At 39.6% G+C, this 18,706-nt stretch overlaps 1 protein-coding gene across 1 annotated transcript in view; it reads right to left on the reverse strand.

Moving 5' to 3' along the window:
* Positions 1-18,706, reverse strand: part of FBXL17 (F-box and leucine rich repeat protein 17) — a 423,066-nt gene that overhangs the window by 381,024 nt on the left and 23,336 nt on the right. The window contains exon 4 of the mRNA XM_080933091.1: positions 12,492-12,623. Within this exon, the coding sequence (XP_080789217.1) occupies positions 12,492-12,623 (132 nt within the window). The remainder of the gene's footprint in view (positions 1-12,491; positions 12,624-18,706) is intronic.

The raw sequence follows: 18,706 nt of genomic DNA on the forward strand, positions 1-18,706 counted from the left end.
AACTAATGTGAAAACTCTTTAAAAGAGTAGACTTAAAATTAGGTTTGAATTATCCTCAAATTAAACTTCAAGAACATAGTTTCCTTAGTCTGTTAAATTTTAACCCTCTTAAATACTAAATTCATTAAAACATCACATTTACCAAACATTAATGATCTTAAGATTTTGATCAAAATCACGAAGAAATTACACTACTTATTATTCAAATACACAGTCAACTATAACAAATGGGAAGACATAAACTCTGAGGTGTTGGCTGTCTGGGTCTTATCACCCACATGAAGAGAACAGGTACATGGAATAATGTAATGCAACGCTCAAATCACTGGTTTAATATGCATGCCATTTTATACCAATAAAATTTTAAAAATTAGAACACATGCCAGGCAGTGGTGGTGCACACCTTTAATCCCAGCACTCTGGAGGCAGAGGCAGGTGCACTGAGTTCAAAGTCTGGTCTACAGAGTGAGTTCCAGGACAGAGAAACCCTTTCTCAAAAAAACCACAAATAAATAAAAGAAAAATTAGAATACATCTAAATATAAATCTCTCTGATTCAAAAAGGACCCAAACAAACTCACTGTGAACTCATAAGCAATGTTTAGTTACATCAAACTGAAAATATCACTATTTAGAAGTTCACTAATTCTGAAATTCCTAAATACATAACCAATTTATACTTAATAAGCAAATGTCAATAAGTGAGGAGATGACTTTCATTTGATTTCTACGTGTGTAAAGAATTTGATATGTACATATGGCAAAGCAAAGAGTGAACCTCAAGGATGAAACAGAAACAAACCACAGGCAAGGGTTTATTTTTAAGGCAATGAGGTACTAAGACTGCTTTTCCAACTGAAAATAATAAGCAATTTCAAGAAAATCTCCTTTCTACAAAGGTCAAAACCATCTATAGAGCCTGAAATGCAGTGGATTCAATCCGTACTTAAGTATGGAAGGGACCCAGGTGAGGACACCTTGACTGCACGCTTGGAGCTCCACATCAAGTGCTATTTTGCTGCACAGCACAGTGGGGAAAGTCTTTATATTCACTTACAACTGACTCGATGTGGCCTGGCTAGTCAGTAATAAAATGCTAAGTCTTAGGTGCGCTATGTCTTATGTTACTAGATTCCTTATGCGGGGTGTACCATGTGCCAGACTTTACCAGCACACACTTTCTGTCCACCAGACAATTACAGAATAATCTGATTCAAATGACAGTAGGGGCTTCAGGATGAAGTCTGGTGAGTTCAGAGTTCACTGTTTGTACTGAGGCTTGTACAACAGTGCCACCGCTAAGCACAGTGACAAACTGAGCGGCTAAAACAGTATACCTCCACAGTGTTGTTCAGCAGAAAATGACTTCTATATACATCTAGGTAACAGAAATAAAACATTTAAGCACTCAAATTGCCCAAGAAGTAGGAAGTAAAGACCTCTGTACTGCACTTAAGCCTCCATTCTGACTTGTAATTCACTGCACATCAAAGAAAATCAACTTGCCCAGCCGCAGAAGGACTACTCCCTTCCGTGATCAGGCAGCTGTTGAGGACAGAAAGAGAGCCTATTCTCCACAGCCTTTACCTTGTTTGATCACTGGTTACTTTTGATCTGACACTGCCCTCTCTCTAGTAATGACTTCCCCCTCATAGACCCTACCTCACATCTGTCACAAAGAATAAAGGGTGTCAAACTGAGACCTGACAACGCCTATGGGCCATGCGATGTGCTGCCAACAGAATGTGCCCTTGCTCCCACAATTTCCAATTCAGTTTCTTTTGTTCTGATAGGTACAGGGTTGGGGTACCAGTGAGAGCAGAAAGGATTATGCACCAACTGTGAACCCAAGCCTTCTTGAATGTGTATCTTTTATCTTTAATTCTTCATCTTCCTAACTGCTGCAAACTTCATGGTGGTTACTATGAAATACATATTCAACAAGTGTAAAAGAAAGTTTGTTTAAATCCCTTTCCATGACAAAACAAAGGATACAATGTATTGTATTTCAACTCTAAACCTAAAAGGAAAAGGTTTCAAACCCTTATGTGAACTTAGGACAGCTGCCAGACAGCAGTATAGTGGCAAATGAAATCACCCAACTTTTACGACTTTAGTTCATGCCTTCATGGCCAAAAAAACAGAAAGATATCCTAAAACAATGCGTACATTCATAGAGGAAAATCAATCAACTGTTAAACTATGCATTCTCACACTAGATTAAGGCTGAAAATCAATTCCAGGATCTTATTAAAATAATGCCCTGACTGTGTTACCTTTGATTTCACCAGTAATCATTTCTCATAAAATGAGCAATAGGAAAAAGCATCATTTTATACTGAAAAATCCTTAAATAGAAATATTTCTCTCTCCTCTAACACATACACACACAGACAAAATATTATCAGGTACACACACTAAAGGGAAGTTTAGAAAGTGTAAAGATCCTCTAAAATTACTCCAAGTTATAATGCGATCTCTCTTTTTTTTTTTTTCATTTTGAAGAAAGAAGAGCTTTTCTTAACTTTAAAAAAAAAGTAGGTGGAGACCATGGCAATAAGAAGCAGGGAAGTTAAGGTGAATGTAATCTAGCACTGAACAAACACTAATTAGTTAGCACTGCACATACATAAACAAGAGGTTTAAGTCTGCTCTGATATGTGGCAAACACTAACTTCTCCAACAGCTGAAGGAAGACAAATGCATTCACAGAAAGAGGGAGGAGCCCAAGTCTAAAAAGTCAGCTGAATAAACTAGGAAACTGCAGCCAAACGATTAAAAATTAACTATTACTGTGGAGGACTAGATGAAAAATATTCAAATTCGTATGCTATCAGCAATTAGCATTATTATATCCTATTAAACAATCTAAAGACATTATAATTCAAAGTGTAATAGTAAAAGTCATCATTTTCACTAGACCTTGGAATATGCAAAGGAGAGTTCATACACTCGGAACTATCCAATATAAAAGCTATACAAACACTACTGCTTCACTGTGCAAGTCAAAGGGTAAACAGTAGAGTGTGCAAAAATCAGTAATTTCAAGCATTTTCTCCCCACGTTATCCAAATGTCAATTTATCATCCAAAAAAAAAAAAAAAACCCAAAAAAGCAAGAAAACCCAAAATACGCATTTATGTGTTATTCGGGTCATTTACTCCCTAACTATTAAAGCACATAAGGACAGAAAATCGTAATAGAGTTTTCACATCATACAGAAGAAGCTACAGATGGTGCAGCAGTGAAGAGAACTGGCTGCTTTGGCACAGGGAGGTTCCGTTCCCAGCACCCACCTGGCGGATCACAACCGTCATTCCTTCCAGTTCCAGAGAAGGGTATCAGTGCCCTGCCCTGAGCTCACAAACCAGGCATGCACTTGGTTAGACATACATGCAAGCAGCACACACAGCTGACCAAAAAATAACCTTTGACGATTCAGATAAAGTGTATCTCAAGGTAGTTATAATTTGAGTTTCCCTACTAACTAGGGAAATTGAACATGTTTAAAAATAGTCACTTACTTTTGGGTTTCTTCTTTTGAAAACTGTTCATTGGTGCATCTGTTGATAGTTATTTCTATGATATTTAATTCTTCAATTCTTTGTAAATTTTGGATCTTATCTAGCAAACATTCTCTCCCATTCTGTGGGCCTCAACTGTACAAATGCTTTCCTGAGGCGGAGTCCCATCCGCTGCTGCTGTGCTTCTCCGTTCTGTTCAGAAAGTTCCTGCTGGATGTCTTCAAGAGCACTCTGTGTGTGTGGTCAGCTTCAATGCTTACGCCTTTAAATGAGAGCCTCTGGTCCACTCTGAACTGTTTACACAGGTGAGAGTGTGGCTGCGAATCACTCTCTGCATGTAGATAGCTAGCTTTGCCAGCACCATTCGTTGAATAAATAATCTTTTCTACTCATATTTTTAGCGCCTTTGTCAAAATTTAGGTGGGCAAAATTTAGATTGGCTTATATCTAGATCATCTGTTCCATCTGACTGTCTGTTTGGTTTTGTGCCAGTACTGGGCTGTGTTTCCCACTATGGTTCCTTAATGGAGGTGCTCTTAATTCTTAGGAGTGTTTTGACAGTACAAGGAATTCTGGGAGTCCTTATAAACTCCTAGATTGTTTTTAAATCTAGATATGTGAAATATGACACCAGAACTTTACTGTGCATTGCTAACTATGTCAGCTTGACACATGCCAGAGTCATCTGAGAAAAGGGAACCTCAACTGCAAAAGAAGCCTGGAAAGACTGGGCTGCAAGGCAGCAAGTAGGGCAGTTTTTAATTAGTGATTGATGTGGGCGTGTGCAGCCCGTTGAGGGTGGGGCCACTCCATGGCTGGTGTCTCCTGGTCCTATGAGAAAGCAGTGCGGGGTGAGGGTGGGGGTGGGGGTGGCAGTAGGCAGCACCACTCCATGGCCTCTGCTTCAGCTCCCACCCCCAAGTGCCTGCCCTGTTTGAGTTCCTGTCCTGACCTCCTTCAATGAGGGCCTGTGATGTGGAAGGTTAAGCCAAACAAACCTTTGTCCCACAGTTGCTTTGGTCATGATGTTTCATCACATTAACAATAACCCGGGCTAAGACATGTGTGCTCCATTAAGTATGTAAATAATTTTGCTGCTATAGCTATTTTACACTATTAATTTCGCCAATTGCAGAACAATAGGTCTTTTCATTCTCTAGAACAGTCTCTCATCTCTCATTCAGTGCCTTTCTTTTCTTTGGCTGGGTGTATTCCTAGGTGTGTCAGTGGGGTTTGTTCTTTGGTTTTTGTTGTTGTTATTAAGCTATTATAAAAGAGAGAATTTTTCTGATTCCTTTCTCTAAGAGCACATTGTTGGTATTAGATGAAGGATACAAAACTTTTACATTGACTCAATAATCTACAACTTTATGTAAGTGTTCACTGGATCTAAGAATTTTGCAGCAAGTTCTGTTAAGATCTCTGAAGTGCAAATTCATATTATCCACAAACTGAGAGTTTCCTTTTCCTTCCTCTGCTTACCCCACTTTAATAGGTAACACTGCAAGCACTGTGCTAACTCCTGATGTCTGAGGAGATGCTACAGTGTCTCTAATGTAAAGCTAGCTGCCGGTTTGTTGTAAGCAGTCTTTGTTATACACAACCATTGTTATTTTGAGGACTGTTCCATCTATTCCTAACATCTATTCTATAACAAAGGCATGCTGGATTCTGTCAGAAGCTTTTCAGTATCAATTTGTGGACATTTATACATATTGACCCAATAATGCCCCTCCAAGATGAAGCCCACTTAGTCAGAACAGATGACATTCTTAACGTGTTCCTGAATTTGGTTTGCAACTATTCTGTTCAGAGAGGTGGACATCTAGGTTTATTGGTATTTTATTCACTACAGAAAGGAAATGGAAACAACCTAGGAGGCTAAATGAGTAATGAAAGTCTGGAACATACATAAAAGGCTATATTATTCAACCCTCAAATAAAAGGGAAACCAGGACATTGGCAGAAAGTGAACAGCGTTATAATCTACAATATTACTGAGGTTACCTGATCTTGGAAAGAAAACAAGATTCCAGGTGCTCTTCACATGCAGATTGTAATCTATAATGTTAAACATGCATAAATGTAAACAATTATGGGCTAACTATGATGTGTATTACGGAGAGTAAATACAAACAATAATATTAAGTAAAGTTACTCCAATCACAAAAGGAAAAAAATCATGTTTTCTTTCTATGCAGATCTTAGCCTGGGAGGTATAGATACATACTAACAGCTATAATTATGGGTATAATATGATATATATTAAGGAGAATAAATAGGGTAATATTGGATGATGATGTGACGAACAGAATGCAGAAAAAAAAAGACGTATGAATCATAGAAGATAGAAAACTGTTTCTCTCCTTTCAACTGTGCTGTGGTCTTTTTTTTTTGTAGTAGACATGTCCACACAATGGAATCGACAGTGTGTTTACAAACGTCAGTTGAACTTAGCCGTCAGTGACTGCAGACACCCGTGTCTTCAGAATGACTGCTCTAACTGTATACAATATACCAGTTAATTTCAATAATGTGAAAACTGAGACTGAGCAACTGTTTGTTCGAATGGTTGCCTAAACCTAGATGTACAATGATTTTATTTGTAAATCCATTACAATAAAGTAATTTTTATTTTAAAAGCAAAGATTACAAAATAGGGAGGAAGAGACAGCCTGCATACCACAAGTATGTACATGTCCCATAGCAAGAGCACCGCCTACACAGGGCTGCACAGGAGCTGAACTTGTGCAGTTTATATCAGAAGATCATGTGTGTAAAAAGCCAAATGTCATAGGGAGATCACAGTGGTGCTTCTTTTAAATAACGATAGTGAAATAGTGGGAAAACTATAAACTGAATCTGTACAACAAATTAAAACATAGCTTCTAAACTATGTTCAGCAAGGTAAATGTAAAGGAAAGGGGAAAGGGACCAGGAGCAGAAAAAGAGAAGACGCTAACTCTCCAATTCCTCTGTCTTTAAGCCTAATCACCAGAATAATAATGAAATTAAGTCTCACGTAACCTAGAAACCTCAGCACCTCATTCCTGTGAATAAAGAAAAACATTGGCCAAAACATTCCCCAGATCCAAATAATGCATCTCATTTGCTGACTGGCAAGCTAGAAGGTAGCTGAGGGAAACAAGTCCTCGTAAGTGACAGGCTTAATGTACTCCCAGCATCCCTCTGGCACCCAACCTTATAAATTTCTATTTGCCAAGCCTAATGATGTGATTCTTTATCTTAACACACTATCTCCCGGTGCCAGCACTCCAGCACAGAGCCAAGACAGCACTTTCACTCTTGGAGCAGAGAGAGAATTTGATTTGCTCACATGTTTCTAATTTCTTAAAATATGCAATCCTAAGAACATAAAAAAATTTTTAATTACACATATAAAAGAAACCATTAAAAAACACAAGTGGAGGATCTCCAAAACTGCAAGTTACCTCAGTAACTGAGAATTATAAACTCAAGGGAAGCATCTAAAATCTGACACAAAAATCACTTTTAAAAAAAAGAGTATAAAACAGTGTTTGCAGTGTCCTGTTTTGAGCATGATCACTCTGCATTTTCCACAGTGTCTGCACCAAGGCCTCCAACATGAAGTTAAACTCCTCTGAGCTTCTACTAGCATCTGGGCTTCCTTGTCATCAGCTGATGAGTCCCTCCAGTTCATAAACTAATTTTAATATTACTAAACAAATAGAATTAGGCAAGTAAATCTGCAGGGTAAAAAAATAATACACTACCAAGAAAAGTTATTGAGATATTACAAGTCACTCTGCCTGCCCTCCATACAACAGAAACACATACATTCATTCTTGTTTTCCTATGCATTTAAAATGACAAAATAGATGCATTTACCTTAACAAGTTGTAGGTACATAAAAAATACTATTAAGGAAAGATAACAATGGACGAAAATGAATGACAAGATCATAACAGTAAAAATTTACTCTTAGATTGAAATTATTCTGTAATTTCTACTTTTAATTATATTATTTTTACAAATAGTATTTCAACAAAATTAAGCCAATTTGTTAACAGAATATTCAACTCAGCGTAACTCTGACCAAAATTCCATCATCTGTTTGGTTAGAGCTGCATGTGTTGAACCCTTCAAATCCTCTCCAACCTCACTAACCAACTTGTCTGGGGAAAACTAGCACAAAAGTTACATCACAGGTGAGGCAATTGAATTTTTTTTAATGCAATTATTTTTTAACGTAGAAATGATTATTTCTGCATTGTTAAACTATAAAGCTGTTACTTACTTGTTCAAAGGTACCTTACTTTTAAAAGTACATTCCCAGAGCAGTTACAGAAATACAGTTCAACAGTATGTTCAAGTCGAATGTAACCCATGTAACACTAAACCAGTATTTACTCAATCTCTTTTCAGATCTACACTTACAAGGTGACAGATAAACAGGTGACCGATACTCCCTGCCCTCAGAAGAAATGACAGGCCAGGAGCAGAAGCACAGCCAAGCCGTTCCAATGAAGGAGTGACCGAGCCTTAGTAAAAGTAAACTGGAACTGAGCCTGACTTGGTGGCCTTGACACGCAGATTCTATTGCCTGTGACAACAAAACGCTAGGCACGAGGGAAGGCACGACATTAGTGCCTTCAAGTAGCAATGGATGAGAAGACACAGCACAAGTCACCAGTCATAAAGAGAATGCATTATCGTCACCGTGGCTACACCCCAACAATCAAGCTGAACACCAAGGACAGACTGAGCACAGACTGTGAGACCAGATCCTTAAGCATATGACAACAAATATAAATTACACGAAGACAAACGCCATCCTATCCATGTGGACAGTGAAATACTTTTTGAAAATCCTAGGCCATCAATACAGCTGCCTCTGGAAGGAGACAATGGGAGGAAAACACCGTGAAGCTAGCGGTGGATGCTTAAGGGGGCTTGCTTTACTACTTCAGAGAGCAGAAAATTTAACAGGAGGTTAACGGTTTCTCTGTGGTAAGCACTGATTTACGGCTCTTTGGTAGTCTATATCCGCTCCCTCCCTCCCTCCCCCTACACCCCCGTACTCCTTTTTCCCTTTCTACTGTCCTTCATGGGGAGATACAGCACTAAAGCTGTACGGCACAGACTCCTGGACTTCCCAGCCTCCAGGACCATGTGCCAGATAAACCTCTGCTTTGACAAATAACTAACCCATGGGTATTCTATTCCAGCAGAGGAAAATGGACTAAGACAATGCTCTAGCTAAGTATAACCTTAAAAACTGCTCTGTAGCAGATTCTGCACAAAAGGGACTGAAAGGCAATCTTCAGGAGAAGGACGGAAGCCTGGGACAGGCTAGACCCTCATTACATCTGAATTCCACAAACCTGTTCTAGAGTCTACATAGGGGTTACAGAAAATGCAAAATGCATCCATGAAAGCACCTGTCTCAATCGAAAATGAGAGAAGCACAAACTCATACTTCTTAAAAGGTCTATGGTGTAGTTCTCTATTTTTTGACATGGCTTATTGAGACTCTAAATGCCAATTAGTCATAATTTTCCATAGGATAAGTTCTCATAGACAAAGACATCTATCTCAAATTCTAAAGTTTATTCTATTTTAGGTGGAACCATAAATAAGATATTCACATCTCTTTCTGGATCACATACAAATGCAATCCCAATGTGTGGTGTTCCTCATGCAGTTAGTACTCAATGGCAGAAGCATAAATCTCCCCACTAATACCACCTCAAAGAAAATAGTTAAATGAGGCCCCACAGCAGCAGAAACTGTAGGCATTCCATCTTCACAGTGCATCAAGGATGGGAAACCCTGTCAGGGAAACATGGACCGAGACAATGCTGCCACCTAAAGGCCAAGGCCTAACTTGAATGCTGCCTGCTCGAGCAGCTACAGGACAAATGCAATTAACTGTAGTAATTCCGGACTACACAGGCAAGCAGGAGCTCTAACTGTTTCAGAGAAGACCCACTAAGAGAGAAATAAAGGAGTTCATCTGAACACAGGGCAAACTGCTGGCATCTTTTCTGAAACAGAGTTCTTTTGCAACATCTCTATTAGCAGCTAATGAAATTAGCAAATGACCAGTATACTTGTCAGAGCAAAAACAGAAATATGCTTAAGTCCTATGGCAAGTTAGTTGTCGGGAATCCAATCGCCCAACAGAGCTCAACATGTTCTGAGTTTCCTCCTAAGAACCTTAATGACTATCACATGGCTTCTCTTTAAGGTTTATCGAAACACTTTAAATCCCCCATAAAATAAAAACCAAGTCCAGATCTGATTCTCTATGGATTTAAGTATATGCCACACTTCCAATGCAGCGCAGCATGGACAAAACAAGCAAGAAAATAAAGCATATCTTCCCAACATGAGCAGTGCCACCTTTGAAAAGCCATTAGCTAATCCTCCCTGCATCTCTGTATTTCATGACAAGAACACAACTGTCACTCAAACCAACAACACTACTAAACATTAGAAATGCTTAAGTCAGGATTAATAGCCTCTCATTTATGTTGTGTACCAGGGAAACCAAAGCTTATTAATAAATTTATCTGTGATAAGATATGAACTGCCTTAGGCTTTTAGAGTATCGTATGAGTCAATTTGCACTGATGAATCTGGGAGTACTTATTATGCCAATATAATAAATATATATGTCCTAATCTTAACTATAACCTGAAAGACAAATATCAACACCATCAACAAATGAGGTTTCATGACCTTCAGGTTATTTTCATGACCTTCAGGTTACATGCAAGAGAGAAACTAAATGTCAGTCTATGTGACCCAGAAACCTCTCGGTAAGCATATACCCTCAAAAGACTATATTCACATTAACTTTAAAGAAGACTTTGAGGTACTCCTTACTGTGTATTCTCTAGGTAAAAGCATATTTTGTGGTAATAAGAGCACTTAATTTTAATTCATGGTGTTTCAATTTTTAAATACTTTCAAAAAGTGTCATCTCAATAGAATAGGTGATACTTCAAACCCCTTCCACAACTGAAGTTCATACATGGACTTTTTTTCTACATTTCAGAAGCAGACAGGCCTTCTTTGTGGACAAACATTCATGGTGCCAGAAAGCACCAAGGAAGCTGCCAAAAAAAGGAGGCAGCTAACAATTCTCCACATCGATGGCCAGCATGGAATGGTAACCCTAAAGGTGCAGTAGTGGCACACACACCTTGGTGGTAACCAACAGCTCTCATATTGGATTTAAAACCTGATCAGAAAGAGGGAGAGCAGACATGTCGGTCACTAGGGACCTGTCTAACTACTCAGTCAAGTGAAACCATGGTTATGGGAGGAGAATCTACAACCACTAATTTATTAAACCACATAATCCCTAACGACAATCTAGAAACGCTTTTCCTTAGGACAGATAAGTGTCCTGTTCTTTGCAATAGAGAGAGACCATCACAGAAAAACCACAACCAATCAAAAGGCAATTGTGGACCCCAGTCCCAACAGATACATCTACAGATACATCTACAAAACACTCACTCACCTAAGGCCCAGGGAACATTGTAGAAGAGTGGGTAAGGTAACTGTAAGAGACAGGATCAAGGAGTTCGCTGTGAGATTATGTCTCCTAGTAACATCAGAAGCTAGACCCAGGCTCTTACAAATGTGACTGCCCAAACATAGGCTGAACAATGATAAGCAACACACATGCCAGTGAAAACCCAGGAGGCCTCAACTCTACACAAAGACCCATGGAGAACAAGGGAAGGCTGGGAGACCGGGAGGAGGTCCTCTCCAGGGAAGAGCACACCACTTCCGTGTCCGATACCAAGCGGTCAGGTCCGAAAACACACATTCAAATAACTATACAGACCGAACAAGTTACAATTAGAAACATATATGTGTAAGATAGCAGGAAGTGAACACAGTGGGGAGTCTGAAGGAGAGTGGAGAAGGGTACACAGCAGGGCGTGGACAGAGGAATAGGAAGGGAGAGATGTTCTAGTATAATCTCAGTTTGTCTTTAATCTCAAAATCCTTAAAACTTAAAAGGGCAACAAAAATGTCTTCATTTTGAGATGCAAGTTTAAAAGTTTAAACTTTACACACACACATTATTTTGACACTGGAAACTCCCACCAGCTCCCCCAGGGACAACATGTCCTGGTAATTGGTATGCTATCCCCATCAGTTAAAATTAAGTGGCTTTGAGTTTCATTTAGATACGAGCTACACCACAGGTGAACCTAAAAAAGACGCAGAAGATCATTACAATGTGACTCCACTTCTACCAAAACATATAAAATAGGCTAACTCACAGAAACAGGAAATAAACTAGCAGCTACCTTGTGCTAGGGAAAGGGAACAGAAGCAATGGTTAATGAGCAGAGTCTGAGCTAATTTAAAAAATGTTATATAATTAGATATTGGTGATTATTACACAGCTTTATGTATATAATAAAAACCTTATGTGACTACATCTCAACCAAAAAAAATGAGTACATTAATCCATTGTGAAACGCATATGCATGTGCTCAAAATATACAAATTACGCAATTATCACGATTCTTTACCCACATTTACTAGATCCTATCTTTTAACCATTCTAAATAAAAAGCACTATTTGTAAATATATACATTGCTGGACCTAAAACATTCTTAATCTAGAATTATTATAATTCCTAGAGGCACCATGGGAACTCCCACAATAAACAGATTCAGCTAACACACCGTATCTATCCCAGTGTGCCCGAGTCAGATTCACCGTCAGAACTCTATAAAGGCACGGCAGCATGCATTAACGAAGGTTTAAGAGCAGCATCACACAAGAGCATCTATTCTCTTACGGCACCAGACTATAAAACAGCTGAGCAACTTCTGTATTTCAACGAGTAGTACTTGCCACTTGATATCCAGAAGACAACTTGTACACAGAATAAAAGGAATTCGAAGAGAGAAACAGACTGAACAGCACAGACAAAAACAAGTACTTACTAATTTGTTTTCCTGCATGTATATCCTTTGTAACTTCAGGCAGCTCTTAGCTATGACAATCATGCCTTCATCTGAGATCTTGTAACACTGGCCAAAATGAATATCTTTGAGTTCTCTGCATTTTGAGCCCAGCTGTAAACAAAGAGATTTAGCTCAATGCTCAAAAAATAACAAAGGCAACATATTTCTAGTGAGATTTTCATGCAATACTTTAAAGAAGCCATACCAAAGTTAAAGAATGACTTGTAAATTACTTTTAAACTAACAGAAAGTGACAAAGGTGACTAATCACTTAAAACCTTATTTTAGAAACCATCTGCCCTCTAACACACTTGTTTCAACTGTGCCACACAACACACATAGACTTAACAGTTTTAAGTTCACACTTGTAAGTCTTAATAGTGTATGCAGACGGGGGTTAGGGGAACCTAAATATAAAACTAATGGCATAGTCATATAAATCAGTATCACATAGCCATTAAACTGGAATATTGGAAAAGAAATATGAAAATATATACACACTTTCACAGCAATGTGTGTATGCTTAGATGAACAGGCACGTATACAGAGACGGAAACGCAGACCGACACGGGAACGACTAGCTTTACTGGCTGCAGGGAGGAGCATTCCTCTGACTGCCCTTTCATTAACCGAGTCTTGATATCAGTACCCAGTCCTGCTTCACTGTGTGATTCCCAAGCAAATGTTGATCTTCCTCTCCACTCGTGTTCCTTGTCTTCCTCTGATTCATATGTGCTGTCATGTCACGTGGCTCCTCTTGTCCTTGGGTCTTCCTCAGAAAAACTGCTCTCTCATGCGCTCTCTCATTCTCCCCCTCCCCCAATCTCATCTTCAATTTCTCGATCTCTGCCCATATTCCTTTCCCTCCATCACCTCAATGTGTCTCTGACTTGTTCACCAATCCTCCCTCCCTCCTATCCCCTCCCTCCCTCCCTCTCTCTGATTGTATTAAAAGCTGAAATCCACACGTGTGCCTGGGTCAATCAGCTTAAAAGAGTAAGTTATAGATCCATGTACTGTTTGTAAAAATTCCACAATTTTTCTTTTCAGCTAAACAAAATTCCATGGGGTGTATCATACTTTTACTCTCCGTTCATCAAGGCTCATTTGGTGTCCTGGCCATAATGAAGAAAGCAGCAGTGAACATGAATGCCCAGGTGTGCACTACGATGTGCTTAGGAGATGCTCAGAAACGGCACAGCGGGGTCTAATGGTAGACCTCTTTTTATTTCCCTGCGAAAGCTCCATACCCACTTTCAAAAAGGCTGCACTGCTTACACTCCTGTGAGCAGGAACCAAGGCTCCTCTTTCCCCACATTCTCACCATCATTTCCTGATGCCACTTTTGATGACAGACAGCTCTTCTGACTCGGGTGACACGGAATCTTGATTTTGATTTACATTTCTCTGAGGGCTAGGGATGCTGAACACTTCTATAAGTACTTATTGGCTACGTGCGTTTCTTCTGAGAAGAGTTGTTTCATTAGCTCACTTCTTCCCATTTCTAGGAAGCATATTTTAATTTTTGCAGCCCCTCATAAATTCTAGATTATCAGCTAAGTTGGCAAAGACTTGATCCTCCTTTGCAAGCTGCCTGGTCACACTGCTGACACTGTTAATCGTGTGGAATTCCATGTGTTAATTCTTGGGGCTATTTCCTATTCGGAACGTCCCTTGCTCCACTTTATCCTTAGGAGCATTCTGTTCCAGGTTTTACATTGAGGTTTTCGATCCAGTTTGAACTGATTTTTGTGCAGTGTAGAAGACAGGGATCCTGATTTCACCCTTCTGCTGAATACACCAACACACACTCTGTGCTTCTGACACCTAGGTCAAACATTAAGTGGTCGGAACTCTGTGGGTTTATGTCAGGGTCCACAACCCTGACCCCACTGGTCCACATACCTTATTTTTCTGAGAGTATTTTGTGGTCTTGACACTATAGTTGGTAGAATTTTTGAGGTCAAGTATTAGAATACCTCCAACTGTATTCTTTCTCCTATGAATTCTTTGGTTATTATTGGTTTTACATTTCCATAAGGTTTGTTTGGGATTATGTTTTCTACTTTGGTAAAGACTGTCACTGTAATTTTGATGGCACAGGTATTAAATCTGTACACTAATTTTAGTAGCATTCGTATTGCCAATCCAGGAGGACACCGCTGCTGTCTGCTGTTTGCTTCGTTCCTTTTTTCAGTGTCTTCAGATTTTTATTGCAGATCTTTTAATTCCTCCGTTAGGTTTGTCCCGGGTGTGTGTAAAAACATTTTTCTTAGTTTCTTTCTAAAAGAGTTTGTTATCAGTATAGAACAAAGTCATTAACCTTTATATGGTGATTTTGTATTCTGCAACTTAACTGAAAGGTCTATTAGAGGTTCTGGCAAAGTCTACAGGGTCCTTCACATATAGAATCAAGCTGTCAATGAATAAAGGACATTTGACTTCTTTTCTCTTGTTTTTTTATCCATCTCATGGTTTACATATCACTACTCATGTTAAATCTATGCTGAAGAATAGCAAGAAGAGAACTCCTTCCTATTGTAGGCTTTAGAGGAAATACTGGTCTCACCATCTGCTGTTGTGCTGGCTACAGGCTTGTTGGCTAGAGCCTTTATTGTTCTATGGTATGTTCCTACTGTCCCTAATTTCTCAGGACTCGCATCATGAGGTCACACTGAACACTAGCCCTTTTCTGAGTCTGTGGAGAGAGTAGTGGCTTCAGGCCTTCTCTTGCTGTACTTAAGTATTCTTGATTGAATACAGTAATCAAGTAGTACATACACAGCTCTCTAAGACGTTTTTCATTGGTGTTAAAGATTTAGCCCCAGGCTGTGTGTGTACTACACCAGCACTTTTTCACACACCTACACCTTCCACACACCTTTAAATGCAACAAACACAAGTAGTCATGGTTGCTTTATACAGTTCTATGTCAAAGTTAATCCCAGATTTTAAAACTATGTCCACGCATAGAAGAGAGACCAGAAGAGTAGACCAGAAAAACAAGAACATGAATTCACTTACATACCATCATCTATCTAAGCTTTAGTCTTTCCTTCACAATACAAGTGAAAGCCACAGTAACAGTAAATCCAATACACTATAGTAGCTAAATGGTGATTCTGTATACAACATAATCTAAATGTGATCTGAAAACTTACTGTTAGTGAAAACACTTTATGTACACGTGTATACAACACTGCCGATATTATTCATCATGCTCACTGATATCAGCTATCTAATCCCATTTAATTAATCAAAAAAGGAGGTACATTTCTAGAATGTATGCCTAAGAAAGCCGAATCCAAACCGATACTGAGAACTCTGAATTGGCTCAAATATGTCTGAAAAAAGGTAAAACGAGACTTTTTCAGTCCAAGTACCACTTTAACCCTCAGACAACCTCTTTATTACCTTCTCACAGACCTTGCTCCTGGTCCACAAAACTGAGCACAGGGTCTGTCTCTAAGAACACAAGCACGTTGGTGATGATTCTGATGCTAAAGTTCATTTCACAGGGAGCACTGGACTGACTTTTAAAAAGCTATTAAATGCTCTAAACGGAAAGGTTCATCCATGTGTCTACCACAGATGATCAAAACAGATCGTCATACTCCTTGACAACCCCAGCTATGAGAGTCTCACAGTCCAGGCTTCCAGTAAAAATTCGGTTCATACAAAGGAGTGGGCTAAGAATGTCTCAAACTTCTTGACAGTTTTCACATAAAGCCACAGAGCAACACTATCAAATCCTGATGCCTGTGTTCCTAGAATAGAAATCTGCACTCAAACCTTTAAGCATGGGGGTAGATTTAGAGGTTTGTGGGATTTTTTTTGGGGGGGGGGGGTGATGTTATTGTTGCTTTCCAAATACTCAGTTCTAAAAAAGAAAGAAAGAAAGAAAGAAAGAAAGAAAGAAAGAAAGAAAGAAAGAAAGAAAGAAAGAAAGAAAGAAAGAAAGAAAATCTCCCATGTACTTTTAATAAGGATGCTATTAAAGCACAAATCCTGAGACTATATCAAAGCAAGAAGACCTAAGAAGTGGTAGTAGGGAATCTAATGTACTCCAGCATCTAGATGAAAAGAGCGAATGGACTGCGCTGAAGTCGTATAGATGACTTGCTGTTGCAGCAGCCCTTGGGCACAAGTCCAGTCAAAGTCTTCAGAGGACACTAGCTAAGTTTAGGAAGGCAATTCCATTCATGCAACAAGAGAAATTAGTGAGTTCCACTGCTGCTAAATATAAAAACTGACTAAAGAGGATAGAACACACAAATCCCAATCAGAGCAAAATATTATACACAAGAATGCAGTACACAATTACACAATGTGAAGAAACAGAACTCTTTTAACAAAAGACACAACACAATCTAGTCACAAGATGAAAGGGTAAAAACCAGAGAAGGGTGGGCAAGGGGGCTGAATTCTCCTCTCTGGGGAAAGGAAGCAGCCATCTAACTGAAATGGATTAACTATAAGCAAGGGAGAGACATGCACACTTCATCTCTACACTCCTGTCCCTGAGGACAAGCAGCTCAGACTCCTCTGACTGGGACTACTCTGCTGGCCTATTTATCCAGCTATGACTACATCAGATGGCCAGACGCCAGAGTCACGTTCACAAGCCCGCTTAGCCTCATAGAAGCAACGTCCTGTGCCTAAAGTCTCTGAGTGCTGAGTTTGGTGTGTGATTCTGGCACTCTGTTTTACTCTTACTCTACTGAGATTCTGGGCAGCAAAGGACACACCTCTGTGGAACTTCAACCATTACTGCACCGGAAAGACAAGTAAAGCAGCTTCCATCTAAGAGTGACAGCGACTTTGGTGGAGTCTTAGACATCACTGTGTAACGCCACGCTGGTAAAGCTCCAGCTAAAGTCAGAGAATCAGGCTGACTGCATGGAATACTAACACAGGATACTGGTCACTCTATCTGCAAGGAAATGACATCATGGCAGAGGACAGGACCAAGTCACAATGCCACACGTCCCTTCATTATCTCACTAGTGATTAGTGTCTTGGGAAGCAGGCTAACATGACTCACTACCAAAGGGGAAACATCAGTTACTGCCTTGTTGGTTACTGCCGCTGTTTCAGACAACATACCCCACGAAGCAGATCAATCCTGACTGAACAAATTGCCATTATTTATCCATTAATATTCCAAGGTCTAGACTCTCAAGGCACCGTCATATCAGTTTATTTTGTTGTTGTCCTTCAATTCCTCCATGTTGTAAAAAAAATCTGACCATGACTCACAGAAAGACATTTACAGGGCATCAACCAAGCCTGTACGGTTTCTCTATAAGCTCGTCCTGAGTCCCAAACCACAGATAGAGCACACAAGTCTTCTCAACACAAGATTCTGTACCCAGGAAGAGGATGCTGATGACAGTGCAGCTCTGACCATGCCATGCGGAGGGATCTTGATCAGATGCCTGCCCTCTAGCTGAGACACACACACAGAAGTAGCACCCTGGAAATAAGATATGTCCCTGTCTTGATCACTGTTCCTGCTGCAATTTTAGTCAGCTTAACCTTCCACAGCACTGTCCATCATCAAAGGAAGTCAGGACAGAAACTCAAACAGTGCAGAAACATTGAGAAGGAGCTGACTGCAGAGGACCTGGCTTGACTCACCATGGCTTGCTTAACCTGCTTTCTTTTAAAACTTAGGACCAGGAGTGTCCTCATCTACAGTGGGCTGGGCCCTCTCTCCCTGATCACAAAGAGTATGTCCTACACACTATCTACTTACAACCAGATCCTCTGGAGGCATTTTTTCAAATAAGATAAATCCTCTCCAATGACTATAGTTTGTGTCAAGTTAACATAAAGTTAGAGAGCAGGATCCCTAAATAAGGTTTCATCTAAACTATCCAGCAGACAATCGGGGAGACACTACAGTTGTTCCATAATCCAGCATGAGTGTCTGATTAAGAGAAGAGATAAAGTTCATCACCTGGGAGTCACGTTTCTATTAGTGAAACAGTTTCTGCTTTCTGGTCCTCTGTGTCCTAACAGCATAAGAGTCAAGCAAACTGAGGAGACAGCATTCTTCTCCTCCGTCACGGCTATGAACATGCAGGACAAATTGCTATAGATAATCACATTTAACCAGAACCAAAACCTCCTGACAGAAGCAGCAGGAAATAGAAAAACCTGAATTGAAATCAACAAATTGCTATAGACTC

This window comes from Micromys minutus (genome assembly GCF_963924665.1).
Source record: "Micromys minutus genome assembly, chromosome: 19".
Taxonomy (NCBI): Eukaryota; Metazoa; Chordata; class Mammalia; order Rodentia; family Muridae; genus Micromys; species Micromys minutus.